Raw genomic sequence first — 26,343 nt, forward strand, 5'->3', positions numbered from 1 at the left:
AGCAAATACTTGCTACACTACTCATCATCATTGAGAGATCACATATATGGTTAAAACCATATTTGACTGTTCCTTATTATTCTATCAATTATTCACTGTTTAAATCCAATATGAAAACAGCAGCTTAAACATAAGTTCGAATCCCCTACCATTATATAGTCCTACCATGGAAATGTCCTACCATGGAATCCCCTACAATGGAATCATCCTACCATGGTATTGAATCGTCACCATGTAATATCAGGTTAGCCTAACCGATCAAGCCTAACCGATCAAGGATAGAAAAGGACAACTTGGCTGGCTATGTATAAAACGTTTGTCCTCTCAATTACATCATACAGTTATGAAGGTTGGGAATGATGCACTATGGGAAGACTGGAGTTTATAATTATTTATAATGTATAACTGAAAGTATAATTATTAATCATGCATATTCATGTTTATCATAAAATGACAGTATTCAGTTTCCTGTTTCAACCGTAGCTTATTATGGAGAGCATTATCCTCCTTGGTGTAATTTTTGATGCATTTAAGTACAGATGAAGTCTTTTGAGTACCTTATCTGTTTCAAGGATGGTACAACTAGATTGTGGGATAATTTAGCTTCAAATGCAGCTTTAAAATCACTTAATAAATAAAAATAAATAAATAAAATGAAAAAGGAATCATTAGATGTTAAGGAAAATATTAGAAAGAACCAATCCAAACAAGAGGCTCTCATCAGAGGTGATGATCAATTAGTTAAGTTAGTCACAAATTAGGGTCTTTTAATCACATGTAACCTATAATTTGTGAATAAGGAAGTTATAAACTTGTGTATAGCTTCTGATGAGAATTGAAATGACAGTTTAGTCTAGGAAAGAGATTAGTTAAGTATGAAAAGTCCAACGGCAATTTGATATTCATAAAAAGAGAGAGTAAGATTAAGCATCAAAAGCAGAATGTCAGTTGATACGTTTAAATAGCTATTCTTACTTTCAACATATTCATCCTTAAAATATGCTAAAATCTCTGAAATGCTCCTTGCAGGCTAAAATGATGGTGACATCAGCTCCCTTTTTTTTTTTTAAAGTTCTACTAAGTTAACCAAAACACATTTCCTTAACAACATATAACCAACAGAGCACCATTCGATGACTCTTACTACCTTACTAAATACAAACTGTATAGCTGAACAATTTACCTTCGTGGACGTTCAGGAAATGTCCGATACCGTGACCCGTTCCGTGTCTGTAGTCTAAGCCGTTGCTCCACAAAGGTTCCCTGGCAATGGCATCAATGTCACGACCTAAATATAAATTCCACCGGTAAATTTCATCCTCATCAGAGTAATTAATTATAGCAAATGACAGATTTGAAAACTTTCCTACTTCTAGAATTGGCATGAGTCATGGTCCTCTCGGACTATCCTAACCCCCCTTCCCCCCTCCCCCCCCGTCCTCTCTCCAGTGTCAGGGAGTCTTGTACGGTGCTCACCCAAGAAAGAAAAGTTATATTTTACCAAATTAGTCTAATATCGATTTTTCCTTTGTTTTAATGATATGACTTTTACAACAAGAAAAACATCAGACCATATAAACAAAAATTCAACTCACCATACACACCGCTTCTGAAGTTTGTATTCACTAAATCAATGTGGCCCATAAGTACTCTTGTATAGGCTTCCTGTAAGATCAATTTACTTTAAAAATTACATATAAACAAAAAAACATCGAAAATTTTCAAAGGAATTGACTATTGTTGCAGCTGTTAAAAGTAAAGGACACATACCATCACACATACCATCACTGCAGAGATCAAACTCATAATGAGGTATATGGTATGCACATCGGTTCTAAAAAAACATTTCATATCAAAATCTTAGTGTGCTGAGCTCCAATGGAAGCTTAGGAAATATGGTAAATTTTCAAACCCTTGTAACCCTTCTCATTCCCTTGAATGGAAGTAACAGCATTAAAAAGTGTATATAAAGCCTAGGCCTACGTATATACGGTCACTGATTGGTCTAGGTCTTGGTATAAACTCATTGAGAGAGAGAGTTAGAGAGAGAGGTTACCAACCTTTTCGAAAGCAGTCGGTGTACCATAGTGCAAAGTACGAGTTATGTCGGTGGTTCCATCCCTGAATAGAAATGTATACATATGAAATACTTGAATTTAAATTACATATAACCAGCTGTTTTGGAATATCCACATGCTGAAATCACAATGAAATCGAACATTAAAGGGGGTGAAGACTCGCGCACAAAGAAACGTCTCATGCCGGTAATCTGACACAGCTTGCTACCGTCGGTAATTAGACACTAGTGTACAGTCAATACATGCAGCTACGGTCAGTACCCACAACAGTGTGCATAGCAGCGATGGACATCTCAGGTCCAGCTAAAGATAACAAGGTATCACATTTCATTACTGTCTGCATTTTGTAGCGACAAGCAATGGAAAGTTAACTTTTTCAGAGCGCGGCACGCGGTTTGGCGCGAGTCTTCAATGCCTTTAAAGACATTTTTCCATGACTCTGACTGTGTACAATGTGTCTTTCATAGTCCTGTGTCAGTTTCAAGAGGTAAGAGTTCATGTATGATATCAAAAATTATTTTGTGAAGTTCACTTTTTGCATATCAAGCAGTATCAACTTCATATGTTAGGATCACAGAGCAATCCGCAGAAGTTATAGGCAATTTCACAGAGTATGCCTGAACAAAGTTTTACCTAGAGTTACAAGACTTATATGAAATATTCTTTTCAAATTTCTTACTTGAATTGAGATCCGGAATCCAGCATGTATGTTCCTTGTTTAGTGACTGGTACGTCAGTGGTTTCAGATGATCTATATGGATAGGGGGGGGGGGAAATGGTGAGATATTACTTTTAAATTTCATTTTACTTTTCGTTCTTCTCTTCATTTGGATCCTAGAAAACCTACATTGTATGGATGGCATTACTTAGTTCAAGTTTTCCCAAGTCAATTGTGTCACAATTCTATTGATGTTGACAACAACACCTTGTCACACATTCTCAGATGAAGCCAGATCACAATTACATATCGTAAAGATAGGAGATGGCAGCTGATGTTATTATTTTGGTTTTGAAAGTTTAGCAACTGAGGTGTTGCAAAGTCTTTAATTACGGAGTTTAATGATTTTATACACTCCATATGCTTACTATGCAGTAAATACTGTAGCTATGATTATCCATATCATAGAGATGTGTTGGCTGTGTGATCAAGTGCATCACATTCATAGCTTTGGTTTGATGATTGAGTTGTAGTACCAGGAAGATTACAGCTCCCTCTTCCTCCCACCCCTCCCTCCATCCTCCCTCCCTCTCAACACCTTCCTCCCACCCTTCCTTCCTCCTTCCCAAAACACAATATGATACATAGGTTAAGATTACCCCCCGGACAACACTTTTGGTCCTCCCTTCCTCCCTGTCCCTTCTATAAGATAACAGAATAAACAAGAAAACAAATGATACAAAATGAAGGTGCTACTTCCCTCCTCCGTCTCTCACACGAGATAAATCGATAAACGGATGAAACGTAATACACAGGACAAGATATAATTATTACCACATACTACACCCATTCTCCTTCCCTCCATCCCCACCACTCCAGCAAGATAAATGGTAAAAACACAGTATGACACATGGGTGGAGATAAAGTCAATACCCCAGACTAACCCCCCCCATGCCCCCACCCCCGACAGTCTATTCTCCTCTCAGGATTACCTATAGATCAACCCAAATAGGCATATCCAAAACTTCCTTTACACCTAACAAAATACTTTGGTTACTATTTATGGTAAACTTGACCGATTCCGGAGAACGTTTACACTACTGATTTGTACTTAGCAAAATAGCACTAAAAACAAAACAATCAAAAACAAACTTAAAGAAACAAACAGTGAAGTTCTTTCTAACCGTAGACTTACGAATAATGAATGATGGCGCCATGTTCAGCAAAAGCTGAAATTGATTTGAAACTATGACCGGTAAACTCATGGCCCCACCTGTAAGTGAAGGAATAACAAAGGAAATGAGATCAAGTTTAAAATAGCCACCACCAAGATGTTTGAGCTAAAAACAAAGTGAGTCCCAATTCTGTGTGAATAAATACTACTTTAAAATCAACCTTCCCTAATCAACCCTCTCAACCTTCTCTCAATCATGTTATGACACAAAATTATGTTAATGAACATAAATTTAGATTAATACAGCCAAAGTTTTTCAACACTTTCTGCAAATGCTAACTTGTTTTTAGGCTACTTATAAAATAACATGGGTTTTAGATTTATTTTTAAACTGTAGCTGTAGAGTTCAACCCCCCCAAAAAACAGAATAAAAATCTTTATTTTTTAAGATATCCTTCTTCTTTTACCCTGATCGTTCCTCCAACGAGATATGATCAAATGTTATGACACGTGGGCTCGAAATCAAATAACCGTTAAATCTAGTCATAAAATGTAAATGGTTTTGGCCAAAACAGTACACTAAAATTTTGCAGTCCCGGATTAACATTCTAAATTGATTTTTAAAGAAGTTGTAAAGGTTTACCTTTCCCGGACTTTATAGGCTTCATCTTCAATTATTAGTTCGCTCAAGTAGGTAAGATCACCGGTGGTAGCTTGTTCATCCTGCAACAGAAGAAGAAAACGACGCACGCATGTTCACTCTTCATTTCCTTTGATATAACATCTAGCTAGCAGAAGGTTTGTTTAGGCTACAGAAAATACTTCATATCCCGCATTTGACGTTGAGCTGTTCAAATATGTTGGCCGTCCATATTCAGATCAAAGTGTATTAGAATAAGAGAATTTGATGTTCACTTGTTTCTTCTTTCTTTACAAAGATTAGTTTCTCTTCCTTTTGTCTATTAAACTAAACTACTCTTTGAAAAAAATACCTTCAATTAGAGTTTTAGGACATACCACAATCACCCCACTCACCTTCCCTTCCATCCCCATCATCCCCTCCCACCCCCAACCCCATCTTACCCCCACATCCCCGAATCTTCATATCAGGTGTTTTTGCAATAAGTCAACCAAATTCCTATATGAAATGAATAAAGCTCACTGTTCCACAGCTCTGGTTCCATCCAAATATGGAATTTCATAGGTAACCATTCTTATTTTTTCAATAACTATTCTTAATACAAAAAAGAAAACAACAAATATTACTTACGGTCATGGCATCAACTTTTTCTTGAATCCAGCCAAACAGTTCACAAAGAGAGATAGAGTCTTTCTTCTGTGAACAAAAGGAAAAGTGAGAGCAAACATCACTAGACTGTAACATAGGCACCAAACAAGTAATAGCTATACTGTGAGGGGCGATTCTTCATCATGTGACCACCAGATCAAGTCAGTAGAGGTTGATCAGCTCCACCGTTACATAGCTAGCTGCATATCTGTTCTGAGAATCTTTCAGCACAAGTAATAGCTATACTGCGAGGGGGCGATAATTTATCGTGTTACCACCAGATCAAGTCACATTGATGGCTAGCTACATATCTGTTTTGAGTATACGTTTGGTACTTACGCAGGCCTGCCTGAGACCTTCCATTTCTGTGGGATTCTTTCTGGCTTTCATCAGTAAGATGGGAGAAGCTTCCATGATTCGATTATCCTGCGCACATATAAAAGAAAGAAGGATGTAAAGTAAGCAGTGGGGGGGGGCGGATGCCCCCCTGACGGAGTCAAATGGACTGCTGGCGCCCTTTACAGCTTTTTACCACTTTTTACTTATTCGATATATTCCATATTATTGACTTTTTTATCGCGCTCTCATCTACCTATTGACATTTGTCATATTTGTGTAATTTTCTGACAAAATGGCGATGACACCTATTAATTCTTTGTTTATCTGCAACCAACCTGTGGTGGCGCTCCGCTTAGATAGTGTCGAAAGCGCCCCTGCAGACCATTCTCGCCCCCCTGACCAATACCCCTAGCTCCGCCACTGAAAGTAACACCAACTAGTGACCACTTGTGCACACTCTGGTATGGTCACCAAAAACCTCAAACTGACTGGAACCATTTTATTTCATTTATTCATTTGTGTAAACTGAATAATCATCGACGCCCGGGCAATATCACAATTCCCTTCATTTCGTACACTTCCCCATTACCTGTTCCCAGAAGAGATAACCTAGATAAAATGGGCAAAAACTCTGGTGTTACATGATCTTTGTTCCTTGGCTGTTTTCCAGTTCACTCGACCATTAGGTAATGGCTTCAACAGTCTGTAAACAAACCCTGGGTGGGTTGCTATAGCAATTATCTTACTGTCTGTGATTAACATATATACATCCTAAATGGACTCACACTTAATATCCATTGCACCTTTATTTACACGTGAGATGATGATCTTCCTAGACTAGGCTGCTTAATTATCTGTTTGGAAGACTCAAGTTACTGTCAGTTTAACTGCCTGAGTGAAAAAAGTACTGCCAAGGTCACAAAATGGCGGAAGTACATCAAATGTTTATAGTGAATTAGTGCTGCAAGTAGCACAAAACTGATTTGCATACCGTCAGCGGTAAAATGAGCATGAAGGCATCTCTAACTAGAAGCAGCCCCATAATATGGGTGACCGTGCTGATATCAAACACAATCATATGTTTTACTGTATTCAATAGAAAATGGTAAATTCCAAAGTTGGCAGACTCTCATAGCTGCTAATGGAAAACAGTGGTACTACACAAGTAAATACTTGATTGCCTCGTTGCTGTTATGTCATGAGCCAAACTGAATTAATTATGAAGTCTGGGGATAATAACATCGTTAAAGAGGTATTGTATACAACTCTCATATTGTGTGCACTTATCATTTCAAGCGATGGCCAGGAAAATATCTCTGCCAGTACATATTTGACATTTAACTTACATTAGATACAAACAAAAAAATTAAAATTAAATTTAAAGTTTTCACATAACCAATACTTCACTCCATAGTATTTTTTAAACCTACAGCAAGGATGTCAAATTGATCTTAATAGATGACAATTAAATGCAGTGAACTTTTAAATCAAAGCTGCTTGCCACAACAGGATGTACAGACTCCCGTAACAAAACCAAATATAGACCTACTACATCATTCGTGAAATACGAGATGTGGGCCCCACGATTTTGAATGCTTTTGCAAACGATTAATTTTAAAGAATTAAACTGTTCTAGTAGATTTATTGTTGGATAAAAAAGCATTGTTCAGCCATCATTAACGGAGGTTTTTTGAAGGGCTCATGGGCCGCAGTACATTTGTGCATGGGCAACATGCGGTCTAGGCTGTCGTCTGCCCACCTGCCTTATAGCCTCCTACCTTAGCAACCCCATAACTGAAGAGAGAAAAACAAGATGATTATAAGTCCACTCAACAACAAAAAGTCAAATAATAAGAGAAACAAAAGAAGCTCACCTCTGCCACTCTCTCGTAGATGGCATAACTTCCAGTATCACTGTGCCATACCTTCTTCGTGCTACCAATATCCTCCAAGTCCGCCAAGAAGGCACTATAGTCATTAATTGTGATACAATTTGCTTTAAAAAATGATGAACAGGAGAAATTATCAGTATGTTTTAACCATATTGAAATATGGAGAAGTGAACAACAAAAGTGTTCTCATTATACGGACCTTCCCCCGCCATACACCTCCGCTATGGAATGCCAGCAATTTTCACGTTAATTAATTAATTGTCTTGTCATTAGGTTATAACGACCTGAATCCCCCCCCCCCCAGGGCTGTTAAGGATGGAGAGGGGCAATGCATCCTCTCCTCTTAGGGCCGGTCAGAAGTTGGTCTGGCCTTTTCATTGAAATAGCAGCACACCACAACAAGTTTTTTAGCTTTCAGAGTGACACCAATGCAATTTAAAGATTTTTGTTGTTGAAAAGGCACCAAAGGCATTTCTTACAAAGTGAGAGATAAATTTACAGAAATGACCAAAAACAAGGACAGGAACAGTTCATGCGATCATTCATGCAACTATACTTTCAGATCTCTCGCTGTTTTTCCGGTGCCAAAATCTCTGTAATTTTTGATTCAGTATTTGATCCCTTATTTAGTTTGATAACAATGTTAAATGATTGAGATACTTATGAGGGCACCTATGGTAACTTTATAAAAGGGGCTCATCAGTTGTTGCCCTTGGTAACAGCTGATTTCAAGGGTTGCACAAGCAATTGGTAGGGGCATCGATGGTTATATGACATCGGTTAATTCCTACAGATGTGCACATTGTTAATGAATCATTTTATTTGTGTGAAAATAAGTTGGCCTGAGGTTTCGATCCTAGCAGAATCTTCTTCAGAGGCTTCGTCAGATGTTACATTTTAGCCTCTAAAGAAGAAGATCCTGCTAGGATCGAAACGTCAGGCCAACTTACTTTTACACATTCTCTTTAGTTGATAAGCACTTTGTTAACAGTTTTATTTTATTTTCATTTTATTTGTGATAGTCATATAGTTAATTTTGTAAACAACCCCCACGTGATAGACAGAAATATTTTCATTGAAGATGCATTTACATACAACACGTACTTCGTTTCACTTATGGTAACCCGAATGAAAATACAATTGCATGGCACTTCTTTACATTTAGCATTTGCAATACTGTAGCAGACTGCATGTTAGCCTATGTCACTGAGGGTGTAGGCTGGAAGAAGGGGTATGGTTATGACCACTAATTACATCGTATACCTTGCAAACAGTGAAATTTCACATAAAAAGTACAAAATTCCTGATGCAGGATTGCAGGGGTAGTTTAGACCACTAGACCTCACTTGATCTTGTCTCACCTCCCACCCATTTTGCTGGGTTCTGTATTCATTTCCTGTACAGTGATTAAATTATCACCCACTATGGTATATATATATAGTAATGATTGCCTACGACTGAGATATATAAGTTATGTAAAAGGCTAGGTTTGTCCAGCCTAACAGAGAGTGGGATGTACATCTTTATACTCACTATACATTGATGTATTGATTGCTGATGCATATCTTCCCACCCTGAATGAACTTTAGACTCAAATTCACCAAGCCAAAGTTCAGACAACTTTGCAAGCCAATTAATTACACCCTGGTAGTGAATGCTTTGCAAGAGTTTATAGTTTCAAGGTTTAGTTCTGAGCTGTCCAAGCTACATAGAAGTAAGTGATTTGTCTCCTTACATTCCAGGGATGCACCGTAAATACTGTCCCTGTTGGTAATAACCTTTATGTGATTGCAGATTGAAGTACTAGGGGCTAACTATTTTGTGTTTTTTTCCCCCTGAAAGTACTGAAATGTTTCACAGAATCTTCTTTGTAATTTACTTGTGTTGGTGAGGATATCATAACATTACAATACTGTTGCATATTCATGTAAAGGACTACCTGTACTGTTTATTTTTTCCCTTTCTTTCTTTCAGTTTTATTAATATTTCCATCTCTGCAACTTACAACACTTTTAAACTTGCAGTGTCTATAATAGTAGTACTTGTTTACAAACATGCAGTATATTTTATTATTTCAAAACAATTTTTCTGTTTATTCATAAAAATGACTCCATCCTCCTCATTTTGAGGCACACAGAGAATGGCAAATCCAGACATGTGTTAAACACAGACCACCTACCTGTCGGAGTGCAAGAGCCTTGCTTGAGATGATCCTCAATCTCTTGAACAGCACGAGTTGTCATGTCATACAAGTACAATCTGTAAAACAGTATCATTAAATAAGTCACTGATTGATTATGGAAGGCCATTTTATAACAAAAATACAAGGATACATGCACAAAGGTTCAATTTTTTTTTTTTTTAGTAAAGCAATGAACCAGGGAACCAGGCAATCAGGGCTGGTGACCTATGACCTTCTCCTAAAATTTCTTGTTTGTTTCATTTCATTTCAGTTCACTTCAATGATCTGTTTTTCGAGAACAAGATACATGAAATACACACATGTAGTTGATTAATTAAATAAACAAGGTAGTTATGAAAGATATACCCACATATGTTCTTAGATGTTTTAGGGGTAATTAACAAAGTAGATAACTTGTCAGTTTCAAGACTAAATAAGGCAGATTCATGCAGTCAACCATCACAAGGGGAAGAAGAAAGAAAGAAATAGACATCCCAGTGTTATCACATTTATGCAAATAATCTTCAGCATTAAATTTGGATAAATACTACCTACAACTGTATAGCCTTAAAGGTCAGCAATATTGTCCCTAAAAAAGGTAGAAATTAATTTTATTGGTCAGTCATGTTTTAACTTCAAGGATCATTTTAACTGCCACCCTCAGAGCAATTGTTCTTCTCTTGCATATTTCATTTGCTTAAGTGAACCTGCTGCTGCTGTTTCTGAGAATAATTTGGAGGTTAAAGAACATTCAGGAATTAGGTACTACTGATTCTAGCAATTTTTGGCATGCCCAATTTGGGGGCCACATACTGATGATCTTTAACTTTAAGAACAATTTTGACAATTTGCTATAGCTACAGATCAATAACCTCAGTGGCGGAGCTAGGGGTATTGGTCAAGGGGGCAAGAATGGTCTGTAGGGGCGCTTTCGACACTATCTAAGCGGAGCGCCACCACAAGTTGGCGTGGAGCGTACAGAAAATTTTTGAGTAAAGATGCTCCCTAGATCGCTGGAAATGACCCTTTCTGGGCCTTGCTAATTTGCAGATAAACGAAGAATAAATAGGTGTCGTTGCCATTTTGTCAGAAAATTACACCAACAGAATATGACAAATGTCAATAGGTAGATGAGAGCGCAATAAATAAGTCAATAATCGCGAATAAGTAAAAAGTGCTAAAAAGCTGAAAAGGGCGCCAGCAGTCCATTTGAGTCCGTCAGGGGGGGCATCCGCCCCCCCTGACTGTATGGACGCTCCGCCACTGAATAACCTCTATGCAACACCTCTGAACACTAAAGTAAAATGTTGCTTTATGTGGAGAGGAACTAATTTTAATTAATTTATACATACTTTATGGCATCTGTTTCGATGATGGCATATGAAATAAACATTGGGTTGTATGGAATATCAGCTCCTCTCAAGTTGAATATCCCTGTTGCAAACAGAAAAGAGATCAAGTTTAAGGTTGTACAATGTGCTCAAGTTGGACAACTAATCCTCATTGCTGAGAGAAATGTTGCATCTGTTTGTGTTTTACAACTTCAACTTGCTAACTTTACCTGTAAAATTTTCGTAAACTCTATATGCAGTTTTTCCTAATCAATCCAAATATGTACAATATTCTTGAAATAAGCCTTAGTCAAAATAAATAGCAACAACTTCAGCCCTGATTTTTACAGAGGCTAGGCTCAATATATCTGCTACAAAACTGAGTATTGGTGTGTTAATCATCAAATTGGGTTCTAAACTCATTACTTCTGTGTTTCTGCAGGGGTGATATTTACATATGTCATTGGTAAAAGTTTCTAAAAATTATTCAGTTAGTTCATGGAAGCAAATAAGGTTTGACTCTCCTGAAATTACTATGTTGTTTGGAATATTCAGCTCACTTTTCCTTCAGAAATATAAATCAGCAAATCATGAATAGAAAATAGGCTTGAAAAATATTAAAAACAAATTGAGCATAGGCAAAGAAGTTAGTGGGTATAAAACAGATTTGTGACCTCAGGAATACAAAGTCCTATGCTCTACAAAGTTCCAAGCTTTTCTTTTGCTACATAATCTACATAAATTCCCTAACTTATGTAAATCACATAATTGACATCTTCAGCAGTTATTTTACGATGCTTAAGCGACCACAATTGTCGGAGAAACCTGCAAGGGCTTACAGATTACAACTTATACAACGGATGGCTTCCAATTCAATATTTTACCTCAAATTTGGAATCTTTTCAATTTCGAAAGTCATTTCGATTGGGAAAACATCTTAAACTTACAAGCAATCTCGTCCAGTTTGGTAACAATGAGAGCATCGGCATCTTTTTCTGCCATTAACTCTCTTATCGTATCATACCCAGCAGAAGTATCAAAGATCTTTTCCTCCCAAGTCCGTCCGGTATACTCATGCTCTAAAATTAGGAGCTCGTCCCCTGGGTAAGCTGGTTTTTCACCTTCCATATCCACCCAAACACTATCCACCAAATTTTCTTCAATAGATTGCAGCATGATGCCTCGGTCGGATGCCTCAAAAGTCTCGTTGTAAGAAAAGTAAGTAGCTGGAAAAGATGGAACAACCAAACAACACATATTTTTCAGTATGAAAAAACAGAAACTTAGGCATGAAGGTGAGATGAAAGGGTCTGGAGACTTCCAACCCTTTGTAAATGTAGGAGGAAACCAATTGCGTAGAGACAGATAAGGCATCAAAACCTTAGGAACATAGCTGGAAATTCAAAGAAACTATCACATATGAAGTTCAACCCAGCTTCACAGTTGGAGTTCACATAAATAAAAGATACTGTCATATAGCTATCCAAGACCAAACAGGTGCAAGTACATGCTGATTGAAATGTCCTCCCCCCCCACCCCCCTCCTATCATGTCCTTTTTCACACTTTCCTACTCCTTCACCTCCCCCTCCCCCTTCCCCACCCAAACACACACATCGTCTACATCAAATCCCACATTCTCTAGGTCCTAAATTCAATTTTTTTACCCTTACTCCCCATTCACCTCTCTTGCTCAGGGCAAATATTTAATGGTCGTCCGATTGTCCGAGACAACCATATTTCTCTTCAGACAACCAAAATCAGCTTTGCAGGTCGTTTGGCAGACGACAAATTCAGATTGTTTTGTAAAAAATACCCCTAAATAGGTCAAATGATAAATATGTATCACCTTGAAGATACCGAAATAATACAAAAAATAGTTTTACTGGCCCAAAGCTTGTGTTCTATTCACCAAACCTACATAGCTCTCCTATAGTGTACATACTGCTCGGTCCTTGTTATTTTGCTACACCTTTTTGGTACCACAAAATAATTTGCTGTTTGCAACAAAAAACAGAATGGGCATATAGCAGAGCATTTATATACTTTTTCCAAGACTTTGTTTTCTTTGCAAAGTTGTAGCTGCAGCTCAACGTTAATCAAACGGTCAAATCACTCTACATTTTGAACTTGAAGTGGGAATAAAAGTGTCCAAAGGAGAAAAGGAGCTACAATATACTTACAAATAGAGAGCAGGGTGGGATCAAATCCAACTTTGGCTCCATTTGAAAGACTTGCTCCAAGACCTTCGTCTGTGCTTTCTGCCAGAAGCCAGTCGGCAGGGGATGGAACGTTTGGTTCCCCTGTAATATCAAAAGAACATTTATCAGGGATTAGCCTGGGGTAAAAAAAAAAATCACAGAATTTTCAAAAATTGCGGTATAGACTCCAGTTTGCGTGTGCTACAGAGTGTTAGGATAATAGTTTTTGCCGTCGAGGTAGAAAAGAAATCACAGAAATTCCGCAAATTGGCGGAAGAAGCTCATGCCTGATTTATTACCATAGAAACCAACAGGTTGGAAGCCTGCCAGATTATTTTATCCAAGCCAAGAAAGTTCACCTTCAACAACTGAGATTTTATCTTTTATACATGCAGATTTGATGATACCATTCATTCTTAGCCCCTATACCCAAGGATTATGTTTACATTAATTAATCATTCAGTACACTATGTTTACTTCTGTAGAGATCTGTATATCACGTAAGTACTCTTACATGAATGCACACATTCAGCAGTCACAAAGGAACATAGAGACATACACCATTCAACACCGATTCTGAAATCACAGTTTTGTCTGGCATGTTCTCACTGTAGTTATTAACATTATATATTTTTCACTGTTCTGTAGAAAAACATAATTTTGACACACAAATTTGTGGAATTTTAGTCTGACAAGTACATGGACTGAAAACAGCACAGAACATTAAACCAGTAATGATTTATAGTAAAATAAAAAATATTATGAATTTGAAATATTTACACTAGTCTTACATATTTCATAAAGAAACTTTAAGAGAGCAAAGAACTTTTGGCTAGAATGGAATCCCAAGCAGTGACCTCTGGGTTACAAGCTATGTCCTCAACCAACTGATCTCTACATACAGTATATGCCTTAGTTGGTTGTGATCCTGTTATGGCCATATTATTCCTGGGGTTCCCAGTCAGAAACCACAGTACCTTTTACACATGCTATCACCTTTCTTCATGTCATTTCCATACAACCCTGAAAGCTCCAGGGAAGGGATTTTAAGAGAAAATCAGCTATTTAGTATCTCTATGAGTAAATGAAGAATGGAAAACTGATTGAGATTTTATAAACAAATTTGGAAAGGGCATAAAAATTTGCATTTTGGGAAAGATTTTGTGTGTGTGGTATATTTTTGGCTCTTGACCCACTCACCAATCTCCTGAGAGACCCAGTTGCAATCCAGCTGCATCTTGGCTTGTAGAAAATATCTGCCGTCCACCCATACAGCAGCACGGTTAGTTGTCACGATGGCAAGACCTCACAAAGATAGAGAATATGAAATTGCTTTGGTAAAATAATAAGAATCGAAGGGCTACTAGTACTACTTAACTTCTCCATGACAAGGTAGGTCTTGACAGCTTGCTAAGAAATACACAAATAACTTTCACTGTTGTAAATTGAAATCATATAGCTATAACTGTGATTTAAGTGCACAGTATTTTGAACAATGCTATTCAAGTTGGAAGCCTAGCAAGCAATATGCATTACAAGTTAAACCAATGTAAGGACATAGTCAAGCCCACTGCATGAAGAATTATGCAACTGCATGGTTTCCGTAGAAACACAAATTATAAGAGAAAAGAGAGATCAATCTAACGAAAAAGCTACAAGCGTGAAAAAACCATGTGAAAAGGATGGAAAGGATACAGAGATTTACTTCAATTACCCATGAATCGTCACTGCTTCCCCCTCCCCTCCCCTCCCCGCCTCCCATCCTCCTCCCTCCCCCGCCCTCCCCCACCTCATGCAGATTTAGTATCAAGTTGTTTGAGAGTTTAACTTACCAGCTGACCCATCAAATCCCGACACAAACCGTCTTCTTTCATCGGCCTCGGCAATATATTCACTCTGTGAAAATAGTAATTTCACATTAACATTCTTGTCCCAAAGAAATTGGGACAAACATGTTAAGACTGACCTTACATTGTTTGATAGACCCTAACAAGATTGGTGATTGGGTTGGGGCGGGGTGAGGATGGGTGGGGACAGGAGTCAGATCAATGTTCAGTGTGGAAATTATTGATATGAGAATCAGTGCAACTTAAACTACTGCGGGTCATACAGTACTCTATCATAGTGCCCTCCCTCTAGAGCTCCTCCCTCCAACGTTTTGGGAGCCCTTTTTCACTCAGGTCAATCAACTCAAGCACTTCTTTGTGTCCAAATAAAACAACTTAAGGGGTCTTAAGTAGGAAGTAGGACCTTCTTCCACAAAGATCCTGCTCGGATCGAAACGTCAGGCCCTCTTACTCTTTACTTTACTATTTACCAACACAAGCTAATATGCAGTAGATAAGCAGTTTATAACAGTTCTTATCTCTCTTTGATACTAGAATTTTAGTTTTAAAAGATGAAGAATATATATTCTGGCCCTTCTAAAAACCCTGTTTGTTTCATAGGTCTTCATGAATATTGAAAGAAGTATAAGATTTTTCCAGGATTGTAACTTAACTTTCTCATCCTATATAGACAAGCATTTACTATCCAGGATCTGATAGTTTTTTTCAATAGCTGAGGGAAATGAAAACATCCCATTCAACATCAGGCAGTGCATTGGTAGGGACAGGCGCGTAGCCAAGGGGGGGGCAAAGGGGGCAGCCGCCCCCCTCTTGAGCATATTTTTTGTATGTTTTTATGATATCGCTAGTAATTTCAAAGGGAGAAAATGCTAAGATGCAACTTACAAGGCCTGGGAAGTGCCATGTCCAGCAATCTGGGAGGCATTTTCAGCCAAAATTTTCTTGTACGCTTCGCGGCAACTAATGGTGGAGCTACGCTTAGACAGTTTGCAATGCTTTATCTACGGCTCTGATAGTTCGCCTACAGTTTCGCCCCTCCCTTGGCAAATTCCTCGCTACGCTCCTGGGTAGGGAACACAGTTTTAACTGCCACCACATAGTGGAGAGCATAAATAACAGTGTCTGTAAAAGACATCCAACATCACTGCTCCATTCCTGAATCAGTGTTAGAAAGAAAAGCCTACTCCCAGTAGACCTAGTTGGGAATCTTACGATTTGTTTGCTGGACGGTCAGACACTCTGAAGATAGCAGTCAGCCTTATCGACCCCACCTTCAATTTATTTGTCATTAAAATTCATTTGTGGTATTGATTCAAGAATTTGCTTTTATTAGCCTAGAAGCATCAAGGGGCTGCATACAACAAGTGGCCCTCATAGTCTTTTTTTTTACAGTGTGATTTACAATGCCATCAAATTTTTCCTCTCATCCACTATCGCTGGGCAACCTTTAAACAGTTGACTTTAGCTGGTTAGAATCCTGATCAAAGTCTTGATAGGAATTTATGATTGTGTTAAAGACATCAACCTATCAATCTAAAACTCTAAACAGTTGTTTACTAATTAAACAAAGTCTGATAAGGTATCCAAACCTAGATTTTCAAAACTTAAAACTTAGAATTAAGCACTGACAAACAGAACCAGTGCAATGTCTACATATACTTCAACCCTGTACATGTATTCCTAGCATATATATGTCCATCAGATATCAGGTAACTGTGTGATATGTATAACCTGTAGCTATAGTATATGTTACAAGGTATTGTCACACTCATGTATACAACCGTTTAAACCGCTATATAACCGTGTAAACATAATTTGAGGAATTATTTTTCTGATAAGGTGGTCTTAGAAATCTTAAAAGATAGATGCATTGACACAAAAGTAGTGCAATGTCTACATATACTTTAACCCTGTACATGTATACCTAAGATATACCTGTACATCAGATATCAGGTAACTGTGTGAGATGTAATAGAACCTGTAGCCATAGTATATGTTACAAGGTATTGTCACAGTCATGTATACAAATGTATAGCCGTATTAACATAATTTGAGGAATTATTTTTCTGATTAGATGGTCTTAGAATTCTTAAAAGATTGATACACTGACATAAAAATAGTGCAATGTCTACATATTTTAACCCTGTACATGTATACCTATAGCATTAGCATATATAAATCAGGTAACTGTGTGAGATGTAATAGAACCTGTAGCTATAGTATATGTTACAAGGTATTGTCATAGTCATATACAAACGTATAAACCGCTATATATAACCGTGTAAACATAATCTGAGGAATTATTTTTCTGATAAGATGGTCTTAGAGGTCTTAAAAGATAGACGCACTGACACAAAAATAGTGCAATGTCTACATATACTTTAACCCTGTACATGTAGACCTATATATATGTACATTAGATAACTGTGTGAGATGTAATAGAAACTGTAGCTATAGTATATATGTTACAAGGTATTTTCACAGTCATGTATACAAATGTATAAACCGCTATATAACAGTGTAAACACATTTTGAGGAATTCTTTTCCTGATAAGATAAGTTTTTGAAGTCTTTAAAAGATAGATAAGCTCCTTGATATGCTTATCAGTGTAAACATGAAACTAGGCTTTCATGCAAACTGATTCAGAAAACAAAGGCTAACAAAAGCATGGATGGATGGCTTGCTCAGATTTGCTACACAAACATAATAAGCTGTCATCACTGTGTCTAATTAATTCAATTCCATCTTGAAGATTTAAAGTTGGCAGTAATAGCATGTTTATAAACCAGACAGTGTACTTTTTAATTGGGATGTGTAGGGTGGTCAGGGGCATGGCCATTCTGTGCACTGCCCTCCATCCGGCATGACCTCTTGCTGGACGTATGTATATCAGTCATATCTTTGAAGCTAAACCAAGCAATCTGCATCCATTATTTATGGAATCGTACAGCTACATTTTTTTTCTCAATAATCTACTTGTATCTGTAGCCTACATACCTTGCACTGGCTTCAGTGTATAAATTTTGTATGTATGCATGTACCTATATGTACTTACCACTGTGCAACCAAGTTAACTTTTTATTTCATGTAATATCATCTATATCTGCTTCCATATTCTGAACATTGAAATTGCCTTTTATAGTGCCTTGAGATATACAGTGTAGAACCAACATGCATATAAAATTGATAACTTGAGTAAAAGACGTTATGTCAAAGTATACTGGCTCACCGTAGTGATCAGAGCCAATGGCACTAACCTTAGAAACATACATCCCACAGTGATGGAAATGTATGGAGAGGTGTGGTGTTGGTTGGGGGAGGGGGCAAGAGTTAAAAATCAACACCAATAAACATATATAGCAGGTAGGGTAAGGACACACTGGGGAGTGAATTCCAACCAGCTCAGTGATCCAGTAAGCCGTGAAAACAAGTGATATATTTTGGTTTTCCAGATGAAAGAAACCCTGTAAAAACCAAGAGAAAATCCATTCCTCAACACTTCAACCTGGCAGCTCGTACAGTGACTCAGACCCAGTGGAGCCAGTAGGTCAATCTGGTCAAAGGAGAGGGGGTGGAGAAGGGGAGGGGGGAGGAGGTGGTTATTTTTTTTTTTTATCACTGACCTGATGGGCATCTTCAGATGGAATGATGTAAGCTTCAATATCGTTTTGATCCATGTATACCCTAAGATTGAGTAATTGCTGATCTGTCATTACAGTTGTTTCTGGATAAGTCTATAGATGGAAACAAAGAACAAAAGAAAAAATACATATATATAAAGAAAATGCATTATTATGAACTTATATCAAGCTGTAATAATCAATGCATAACACAGCTTGTGCATGCTGCTGATAAAACAAACAAAAATAGTACTCAACATCTGAACTTTGATCTGAAACTGTAGAACCTTTGTCTCATTCTAATTTTGCATATGATTTATGTTTACCTAATTGACTTACTTTTGCACTCACATACATACAGAAGTCCAAACATTAACAAAATAAGTGCAAACTTGCAAGAAGACAAAGACAGCTGTCACAGAGACTTGATCGTTGCCATAGGAACGGCAATGAAGTTGATCGAACATCAATAAAGAATTCATTTTTTTTTTTATACGCTGACTTTGAAATTGGATAAAATAAAGCCAGAATTGAAAGAAATTAACTGCCAGCTGCTTTTATCCCTGAATAATTTATAGGTGAATTAAATTTTACCGGGTACTGACATTTGGGTCTATTAACTGGTTATATGCCAGTGGAGTTTGTCATTTGCCTGTAGGAAAGACCAGAACAGGCACAGACAATTTTCTGCAAGTTGACATTAAGAACTTAAACACATGGAAATTCGGTTTACAATCCACAGTCAAAGAATCGGCAGAGTAATTTCCGTACCTAAAATAATAACCCTGTCTGTATTACTGATTATTTTCAGCTAAAATTATTTGACTGAGTTAAGGCCTGTACAATAACTGAAATATGTTGCAGTTATAGTGGTTAAAATAGTCTACTGGCTAAAATTCAGTTCTCATTGCCATATTTGTAGCAAGTGGGTAAAACTAAAATTTTAGACTGCCTCAAATTCCACTGCATGAAGTAATTAATAGCACATGACAGTAACAGGGCTTCAAAATTACTGTACATGATGTAACCAAACCAATTAATTCAGCCAGCACTACTTTACAAACTGCTACATTAGATAGCATGGTCCAAAGCCTCCCCTCCCCCCGTACACCCTTAACTATTCAAGCCACAAGACAACAAACTGCTGTACTTTAAAGGAATAGCACTATGTGGTATGTGATAATAGTTTTGTAACTGCTACATAATGGTCATCATTTACATCATTCATACAATCGGAAACCCCCCTTTTTTTTTGTGTGTGTGTGTGTGATGCAAATAAAAAGGCATTCACGTAACGTCTGAACTTTGCCTTACTGTAGATCTGATAAACAAGGGATTAACTCCCTTCTATCTTTGGAGAGACTGGACCATGAACAATTGGTTCAACAAAACAACAACCTTCGTCTTTTAATAGTGTATTTACTACAACCGTGCAGTATTACAGCAACTTCTGCGTCATTCATCTGTTATATATACATCTGTAGGCATTTTCTTGATCCTGGTAGATAACATATTTGCAAGACAAGAAAGAAAATCCAGGGAAGTGACACTAGGGGCAAAGCAGTTGCTCATTAAAATTTCATATCAGAGGATTTAGTAGAAGGAACTTCTTTTTTTTCTTCCCATGTTGTTGTACCATGAATAATTGATAATTGAAATTGATGTTGTGTTTGCCAGAGATTAAAATGTTCAGTATTTTTCAAAACAATTTCAATGAAGAAAGACAGCATGAGCAATCGTACATTGATGACGACAATTCAAATTTTTTGTTTTTTGTTTCCTCCTTATATTCTGACTCTTCAATCATTTCAGCTAGTCATATCCCTGGCTAAATTATTCATGATTCAAAGATTAGAATGCTTTTTAAAGACATTGAAATAACTACAAACAGCTTATATGCATTACCTTGGTTATTCATACAAGTCCTTTTTAGAAACATTTCCCTTCAGTTACAGCCCCCATGAAAGCTTGTCGCCCCCCAGTTGCCTTCCCACTGGGATTTTGGGTGTCGGAAAAAAAATTACATGTGCGAAAATTATATCATTGGTCTGAAAGGTCTCGAATCTCCATGATGACCACTCATGAACGATCCTTCGACCGCGGACCGGCAGTAGGCTATAGTTGCTGAAAAACCTGACGTGACATAGCGCATAGGCCGTAAAGACATCTACAGTAGTCGCACTGTACTGAAAACGCATGTTAATGACCGTCGATTTATATAATTCCTGCTCTACAAGACTTCAACACACATAATGTTTACTACTGAATCTGTGTGCTGTTCGGGCAAACTTTGCTTTTGTTTCTCTTTTTTAAATGGACGGTGACGTCACAATGGTACACGCATCTCCACAAGACTCTACACAGACAGCTGCGTGAAAGTAGTTCAACTGTTAATAAACCGCCAAGCCAAGTTAGATTTTTATTTATTTTTTTAATTTTTAATTAATTTATTATTATTATTATTTTTTTTTTGGATTTATGTATTTATTTTTTATTTAAAAAAAAAAAAAATTCCAAATCAGATTTCTATATACCGTAGTCAATTGCTTTCCGACCATATCAAGACATGGGATCTCAAAATAAAGGGTGTTGAGAAAACTTTAGAACAGCTTACAAGGCCTGGGAAGTGTCATTTCCAACGATCTAGGAGGCCTTTTTAGCCTTTTCATCTCATACTTTAAGAAAACCACAAAAGGAATTCACGTTGAGTTGTAAACTGTTTTCCAACTATATAAAGGAATAAATTTTGTAAAGATTCTAACTTTACTGTCATTTCTAATGTATACATGTACATAAATTTAGTTCAATGAAGAGTGGATAAAGATCTTCGTAAGACATCTCTAATGCTATGGCAAAGATGGAGATTTTACACTTTTGCATTTTGGGGAACTTCCCATTTTGTTTCCTTCAGAAAATGAATCTCTTTCTTTGGCAATTCTTTCATCTAAATCAGGCGCGTAGCCAAGGGGGGGGGCAAAGGGGGCAGCCGCCCCCCCTTGAGCATATTTTTATAATTTTTTTTAATGTTTTTATGATATCGCTAGTATTTTCAAAAGAGAAAATGCTAAGATGCAACTAACAAGGCCTGGGAAGTGCCATTTCCAGCGATCTGGGAGGCATTTTCAGCCAAAATTTTCTTGTACACTTCGCGCCAACCATGGGTGGCGCTACGCTTAGATAGTTTGCAATGCCGAATCTACAGTTTCGCCCCTCCCTTGGCAAATTCCTGGCTACGCGCCTGATCTAAATCCGTTTTCCAACTTACTTCTTATTCTACTTCATTCGGTTTTCATATGTGTGTTAGTTCTAAACTTTTGGGTCAGTATCTATTTTTAAATTAATTTTAATAAAATTCTAACTATTTCATGTGAAATGTCACTGTACCAGAAATTTACATAGAAAGCAAGTGAAGCATGGAATATGTGATTATGTGCAATAAATAATAAATAAAATTGGCACCAAATCTTAAATTTCCAATTAAAAAAATGTGATTTCTACTAAACTAGTTTGAGCATGACGTAATAAGCCTCAACATGAGAGATTTATACAGGATGTGAACAGACTGTGAATAAATTAAGAAATGTTATGGAATAATTATACAACACCAACATGTTTATTTTAATTTAACTAACCGGTGGAACGGCAGTACAGTCCCTCACACTCTCATCTTGTCGACGAACTCTCTGTTTAGGGAGAGCAATGTTCACATCATGTCCAGCTTCGATAGGTGATGATGTCACCAGATGAAGAACTGTTAAACAAAATAAATGAATCGTTATTAAGTAAAGTCTCCATCTGTCTTGAAAATTATGTTATTTGAACCTAGGATTACTGTAGTTGAACAACATACATTTATGTACTACAGTACTTGGCCATTGCACAACCCTCCTGTTTTTTTTCCTGAGGTAATTTTTACCATACACTTCACTCATGAGAAAACTTTACAGGTGAACAAATATATAGATAAAAAAATTGTGATTCAGATGTACTTGTAGGGATATCCTGTGTCATATATGCAGTGAGACTTTTAACCTGAGTCCAGGAGGAATCACAAAGATTTGTACACAAATTAATTTACCCATATTTAAACATGGCTTCAAGTCAATCATTTGGTAATGTCACAAATTTCACAAAGTTGGTTTTTAGAAATCAGAAATCAGTTGTTCATTATAATCAGAATTCTATAGCAACAGGTGTCCTGCCGACAATCTACAAAACAAAGACTGAATTAAACATTCCAATCCGATTGCATAATTCATTATGCTAAATTTTTTGTTTCCAAAATATACCTTTTTTGGACAGATCTTAGTATGGTGCAAAAAGATAGGCATATTGTTGTTGTGAACAATGACCGGCCCTTGATATCAAAGGAAAACAGATGAATTTATTGAAACGTCAAATGGTAAAATCTGTGGCATATTTAAACTCTTCCCTGACTATATGTAAAAAAGTCCACGACTGCACATCTTTTCCTGGCGGTGTGGGCCATTCCAAAACATCCTATCCTCCCCCACCCCCCTCTCCTCAAATCCCATTTGCACACTGCACGGTTTATGAAGTATCATATTATTTTTAGGTTTTTTAGCAAAGTTGTCTAGATTTTTTTCAATATTTAACCCTGTTCGAAAAGATATGTCTAGCAAACGTCTATCATTCTTCAGCTTTCATTTATTTCTCATCTTTTTGCATCATATCTACTTTGCAATTGATCCAATTCAGACAATCTACATCAAAAATGCAAGGTGTATATATCAATTGTTATAAAGATATTCTGCAAAATTGAATGGAAAACTTGTATAAGTTGGAGATGACTTTAGAATCCTATATGACCCCACTTAGATGTAAGTTATCAAGTTACAGACGTAAACCATGACTGTCAAGTAGAATCATAATAGCATTAAAGGGGGTGAACTGTAAAGACTCGCGCACAAAGAAACGTCTCATGCCGGTAATCTGACCTACTTTCGGATGAGGTGTAACAGAAGTGTTAGACACCACCATCTATCCCAGAAAATACACACATAGCTTGCTACCGTCGGTAATTAGCCACTAGTGTACAGTCAATACATACAGCTACGGTCAATACCCACAACACAGTGTACATAGCGTGGACATCTCAGGTCTAGATAAAAGATACCAAGGTATCACGTTTCATTACTGTCTGCATTTTGTAGCGACAAGAAGAAAACGTCATTTGCAAGCAATGGAAAGTTAACTTTTCAGAGCGCAGCACGCGGTTTGGGGCGAGTCTTCAATGCATTTAATGCTAATCCTGTTTGGTAGAATGTTTTTTTTTATACATTTTTCACTTACAGTACAAGTCAGGTACATATAAGTTCCTCTGACACCTTTATAAACTAAATTTTCAAGTACATCATGTATGTAGATATGGAAAATATAATTCAAGAGCTGGTAAGCTAGTGTTTGAAATCGTTGGCATGTGGCATTTACATTGCACAGCAATGTGAACAAGGTCAAGCTCTCAGGTTACTTGCTTATTATTGATGTTTTCCTTTCAAATTATCTGTCTCAGTACCTTTGCAAAATAGTTTAGTAGCATTCTTACTAAGGGGGTGCTGAGAGCCAGCTTCCTATTGAAGTTTTCACTTTTCCTTAAGAATATTATGGAAATGAGTATAAATTGTTCTTGATTCCAAATATTTCCCTAGAGCCCCTTATTAATGCCAGGCTGTGGGCCGTAGATCCTTTACCCCTCCCCATCTGCTTTGGCTAAGCAGAATGCGACTTGCACTCTACCTTGCACTCTACGTACTAAACGTGCTGTAGATGCGTAATTGTTGAAGTCAATCTAAACGATACAGGTAGGCTATAACTAACGTCTGATTTAGTAACGAGACACTTTGTGTTAACGAATATCTAAATTAAACCTCAAGTTGAAGCTGGTAATGAGTTAGGTCTATTTTTAAGAAAAATCACCAAAGATAATGCAGGTTCACGAAAACAGAACAGCTTGATCCATTCTCAGCTCCAATCCCCCAAGTTACATCAAGACCGTAACCGTACGTGTGTGCCCATGGCATGAGTAAGGTCCTGTACGTACAAAAAAGCCTAGCTGTGCACGTAGTAGTATAGGGTGTGCGAGATCCTTCAGGGAGTTCCCCCTCTATTTCCTACCCGGAAGTGGTGTATATACAACAGCTCCATCTTACCTACGTTGTTTATATTTATAACTAACTTACTCACATTATCAAGAATAAAGAGCATCTAAATAGGCAGCAGGGTCCCCACCCGAACACCGCTTTTTTTATGCGGACACCCTAACCACTAGGCCACTGGACGCTGATTGTATGTCTAGATGTTCGAAACCGGTAAGGAAGGTCGTAATCTACTGTGGGCGTTTGTCACCTGTTTCGAACAACACTAGTTCTGTTTTGATGATATATTACCTTACTCTAGAGATCAAACATGATGCTAACCAACTCGAAAACATTCGTGATTCCTAAAGCCGAATCTCGAAAGAGATACTTTGAACAGCCTGTGTTAAATGATATGGAAGTAAACGGCAAAGGCAAATGAATATACATATATATATATATATAATTGAAATTGTAGTGAGTTGGAAAATCCAGAACAATGAAAAAACTTCCAGCCTCCACCGTGATTCGATCCCGGGCCTCCCGCTTTATATGCGGACACCCTAACCACTAGGTTATGGACGCTGATTGTACTGTATGTCAAGAGTTTCGAAACCCTAATACAATTTAGTGTTCAGGCTCTTGTAATTAAGTTGACTAAGATGTCCCTGTCTTTTCTAATACTGAACTTCTTTACTTGACCAGCATTCTTACAATAAGCAACGCATCTTCGAGTCTAGCTTACGCTTTAAAAAGAAAAATAATGAAAATTCACGAAGATAAGTCCCTGGAGACTTACGGTCTCGGTTTATACATGCAGACTTCGCCCAGAGAGCAGGTAAATATAACTGCTCAATGTATGCTTATAAAGTAATCTGTGACAAGGTTACTGGGAATTAATTTAGTTCACATGTAAAAGTAAAATATGATTTGTGGATTATTTATCAAATCTAGAAATTCGTTTGTCATTGAAGATCGAATGCAAATTTATGCGAATTTCAGTGTTTCATCGAAATTTTTACTTCTAATGTATACAAATTTTGAATGTTTGTCGAAATCTCGGTAGAATTTGATCGACAAGCAGATTATTGTGTGGTAATATGAAACGGGAAGATTTGATCATTTGATTGTCTGGTACTTCTTTTGATTCACCTGAATAATTTAGCACCGTTGTCGAATTCATGGTTGAAAATTTGAGTGGGTCGCAACATACAGCTAATCCCCACTTTTCAAAATGGAAGGGAAGGGAAAAGGGGGTGGCGCCAAAAATAGCATGAGACATTTTCCTAAATATGGCGAAAGAAAATTATAATCATCACACTTCGACAATTTCATATTATTTTACACACGAAAAAATATCAGGAAATCGGATTTAGCAATTCTGAACCTTATTTTAACGACAAATTTTACACAGCAAGTGAAGATCATAAAGTTGGCTCAAGCCAAACAGACTGATATTTTTGTGAAAATACAAAACAAAACAATACGTCGTAACTAAATAGAATCGTGCGACAAATTTGTGTAATTCCCAATAAATGTTGGTTAGATATAACGGACGTACGTGTAGCCCCTTGATTAAATCAAGACGATGGAAACGACGTATTATTATATTCATTATATTTACTGCTCCTACAGTCCG

At 37.2% G+C, this 26,343-nt stretch overlaps 2 protein-coding genes across 5 annotated transcripts in view; one reads left to right on the forward strand and one right to left on the reverse strand.

The window, feature by feature from the left end:
* The window catches only part of LOC139963121 (xaa-Pro aminopeptidase 1-like), a 65,149-nt gene that overhangs the window by 36,749 nt on the left and 2,057 nt on the right, over nucleotides 1-26,343 (reverse strand). For 2 of the 4 annotated variants that reach the window (XM_071963658.1, XM_071963654.1), the window contains exons 2-18: nucleotides 22,242-22,360; nucleotides 18,613-18,723; nucleotides 14,974-15,037; nucleotides 14,342-14,446; nucleotides 13,124-13,243; nucleotides 11,890-12,168; nucleotides 10,964-11,045; nucleotides 9,609-9,688; nucleotides 7,412-7,533; nucleotides 5,538-5,624; nucleotides 5,181-5,246; nucleotides 4,554-4,633; nucleotides 3,932-4,009; nucleotides 2,758-2,829; nucleotides 2,061-2,121; nucleotides 1,596-1,665; nucleotides 1,184-1,288 (exon numbers count right to left, since the gene is read on the reverse strand). In XM_071963658.1, the coding sequence (XP_071819759.1) occupies nucleotides 1,184-1,288; nucleotides 1,596-1,665; nucleotides 2,061-2,121; nucleotides 2,758-2,829; nucleotides 3,932-4,009; nucleotides 4,554-4,633; nucleotides 5,181-5,246; nucleotides 5,538-5,624; nucleotides 7,412-7,533; nucleotides 9,609-9,688; nucleotides 10,964-11,045; nucleotides 11,890-12,168; nucleotides 13,124-13,243; nucleotides 14,342-14,446; nucleotides 14,974-15,037; nucleotides 18,613-18,723; nucleotides 22,242-22,360 (1,701 nt within the window). Of the gene's footprint in view, nucleotides 1-1,183; nucleotides 1,289-1,595; nucleotides 1,666-2,060; nucleotides 2,122-2,757; nucleotides 2,830-3,931; nucleotides 4,010-4,553; nucleotides 4,634-5,180; nucleotides 5,247-5,537; nucleotides 5,625-7,411; nucleotides 7,534-9,608; nucleotides 9,689-10,963; nucleotides 11,046-11,889; nucleotides 12,169-13,123; nucleotides 13,244-14,341; nucleotides 14,447-14,973; nucleotides 15,038-18,612; nucleotides 18,724-22,241; nucleotides 22,361-24,546; nucleotides 24,665-26,343 lie in introns of those variants that run through there. The other 2 variants (XM_071963660.1, XM_071963659.1) reach the window with 2 other exon arrangements.
* LOC139963123 (charged multivesicular body protein 2b-like) overlaps nucleotides 1-26,343 on the forward strand; it is a 67,063-nt gene that overhangs the window by 25,104 nt on the left and 15,616 nt on the right. The window lies entirely within an intron of this gene.

This window comes from Apostichopus japonicus, chromosome 21 (genome assembly GCF_037975245.1).
Source record: "Apostichopus japonicus isolate 1M-3 chromosome 21, ASM3797524v1, whole genome shotgun sequence".
NCBI classification, from domain to species: Eukaryota; Metazoa; Echinodermata; class Holothuroidea; order Aspidochirotida; family Stichopodidae; genus Apostichopus; species Apostichopus japonicus.